The sequence below is a fragment of the Penaeus monodon genome, chromosome 22, assembly GCF_015228065.2.
Source record: "Penaeus monodon isolate SGIC_2016 chromosome 22, NSTDA_Pmon_1, whole genome shotgun sequence".
NCBI classification, from domain to species: domain Eukaryota; kingdom Metazoa; phylum Arthropoda; class Malacostraca; order Decapoda; family Penaeidae; genus Penaeus; species Penaeus monodon.
This window is the reverse complement of record NC_051407.1, coordinates 36,716,323-36,718,047: the sequence shown is the minus strand read 5'-3', so window position 1 is coordinate 36,718,047 and position 1,725 is coordinate 36,716,323. Positions and strand designations below refer to the sequence as shown.

Here is a 1,725-nt window from a genome sequence, read left to right as displayed (position 1 = left end):
AATCTTACCTATACCTTCAGTGTGAAACTATATACTGCTAAAATTATTTTTATTAAGAAAGAAAATAATTAATTTCCTGAAGATAAATCCTGCCCACATGAATCTATATGCCCTGTTTACCCTGTTTCTAAAATAACTAAGGCCTAATAGCTACTTTAACTTAAGTCATTGTCAAACCAACATGACACAAGACATGCAAATAACTCAATACCATACTGTCACATGCATTCTCTTAAAATCATACGGAAAATGTTCTTATCAAATATATGCTTGAGCCAATAGTTGCATTCATACAACCCCTACTATGCTACTGTACAACAGTTCACTGATGATACTTCAGTCAATCTGCCTTATTATCAGGTAACTTAATTTCTTTAACCAATACTGTTATTCTTAATTTTCCAGAAAATTATGATTATCAATACTGACTTTCTTACACTTGTTAATACTTTAAAGGTATTGAAATAATCTTAAATGTACACAACTGTTGATTACTCACCCTGGGTCTGCTTTTGGGTCTTGCAACATGGGTTGCCTATCCTCACTAGGTCCTGGTCCAGGTCCAACAGCATAGGGTGTGGGTCCTCCAGCTGCACTAGGTCCTACAGGATATGGACTTGGTCCTCCTGGTCCATTGCTTGCTCCTGGATATGGGCTGGAGCCAGCTGGTCCTGCTGTAGTGTAGGGAACACCTGTGCTTGGCCCGCCAGGTCCATTGTAAGGTCCTGGTCCACTTGGGTATGGCCCAGGTCCAGGACTGCTCCCAAAGGTACCAGGACCTCCTGGATATGGCCCAGGACCACTTGTAGGCTGTGGATATTGTGCCCAAGGGTATTGACCAGCTGGGGTATACTGTCCTGGCTGATATTGCTGACTCTGCTGTTGCTGCTGTAATGGTGGAGGTCCTGGTTGATACTGTGCTTCTGCTGGAGCCCCCTGCTGAGGTGGTATTTGTTGGGGAGGCCCTTGTGATGCAGATCCTTGCTGGGGAGGCCCATGATGTGGCGTCCCCTGGGGAAAATGTGTTTCCGAGGATCCACCAATTATAGCTAAGCCTTCCTTTGCTGGACCTTGAGGAAACTGCCCTGGTTGATGGGCCACTTGCTGGTATGTGGAAGAAGGAATTTCTGGTTTATTTGCTTGATATTGTTCTTCTTGGGTTCCCCCTTCCTGGTGCTTCTGATCTGTCTGCTGAACAGCCACTGCAAACTGCCCTCCTTGATACTGTCCTTGGTGGTATGGCTGCTGAGGCTGCCCTGGCTGAGCTGGTCCCTGTGTGTTATGTCCTAGAGGAGACCCCCGTTGCTGCTGACTTGGCGAAGTTTGTGCAGCATCTGTCTGTCCATTACCTTGATATCTTTGATCAGAAGGAGGCTGCTGCCCTGGGTGTTCTTGTCTTTCAGGAGATGGAGGACCAGCACGCTGAGTCTGACCACCATGGCCTTGCTGACTTCCATAATAATATGCATAAGAATTTTGAGGACTTTCTCTCTCAGATGACTTGCCTTCTTCTTTGCTTGGACCTCTACTATCATTCTCCCTATTCCCAGACTGTTGCTGCTGTTGCTGATCACCAAAATTATTAAAATGTTGTTGTGGTTGCTGTAGAGGCAGCTGTGAAGATTGCTGTGGTTGAGCTTGTGAAGTAGGTTGTTGTTGTACACTTGATAGATTTGAATGTGATGCCTGTAAGATAACCAATTGCATCAGTGGCTTAACACATAC

At 45.2% G+C, this 1,725-nt stretch overlaps 1 protein-coding gene across 1 annotated transcript in view; it reads right to left on the bottom strand.

The window, feature by feature from the left end:
* LOC119587421 (trithorax group protein osa-like) overlaps positions 1–1,725 on the bottom strand; it is a gene marked incomplete in the record, with an annotated part of 43,338 nt that overhangs the window by 22,205 nt on the left and 19,408 nt on the right. The window contains 1 exon segment of the mRNA XM_037936156.1: positions 500–1,686. Within this exon segment, the coding sequence (XP_037792084.1) occupies positions 500–1,686 (1,187 nt within the window).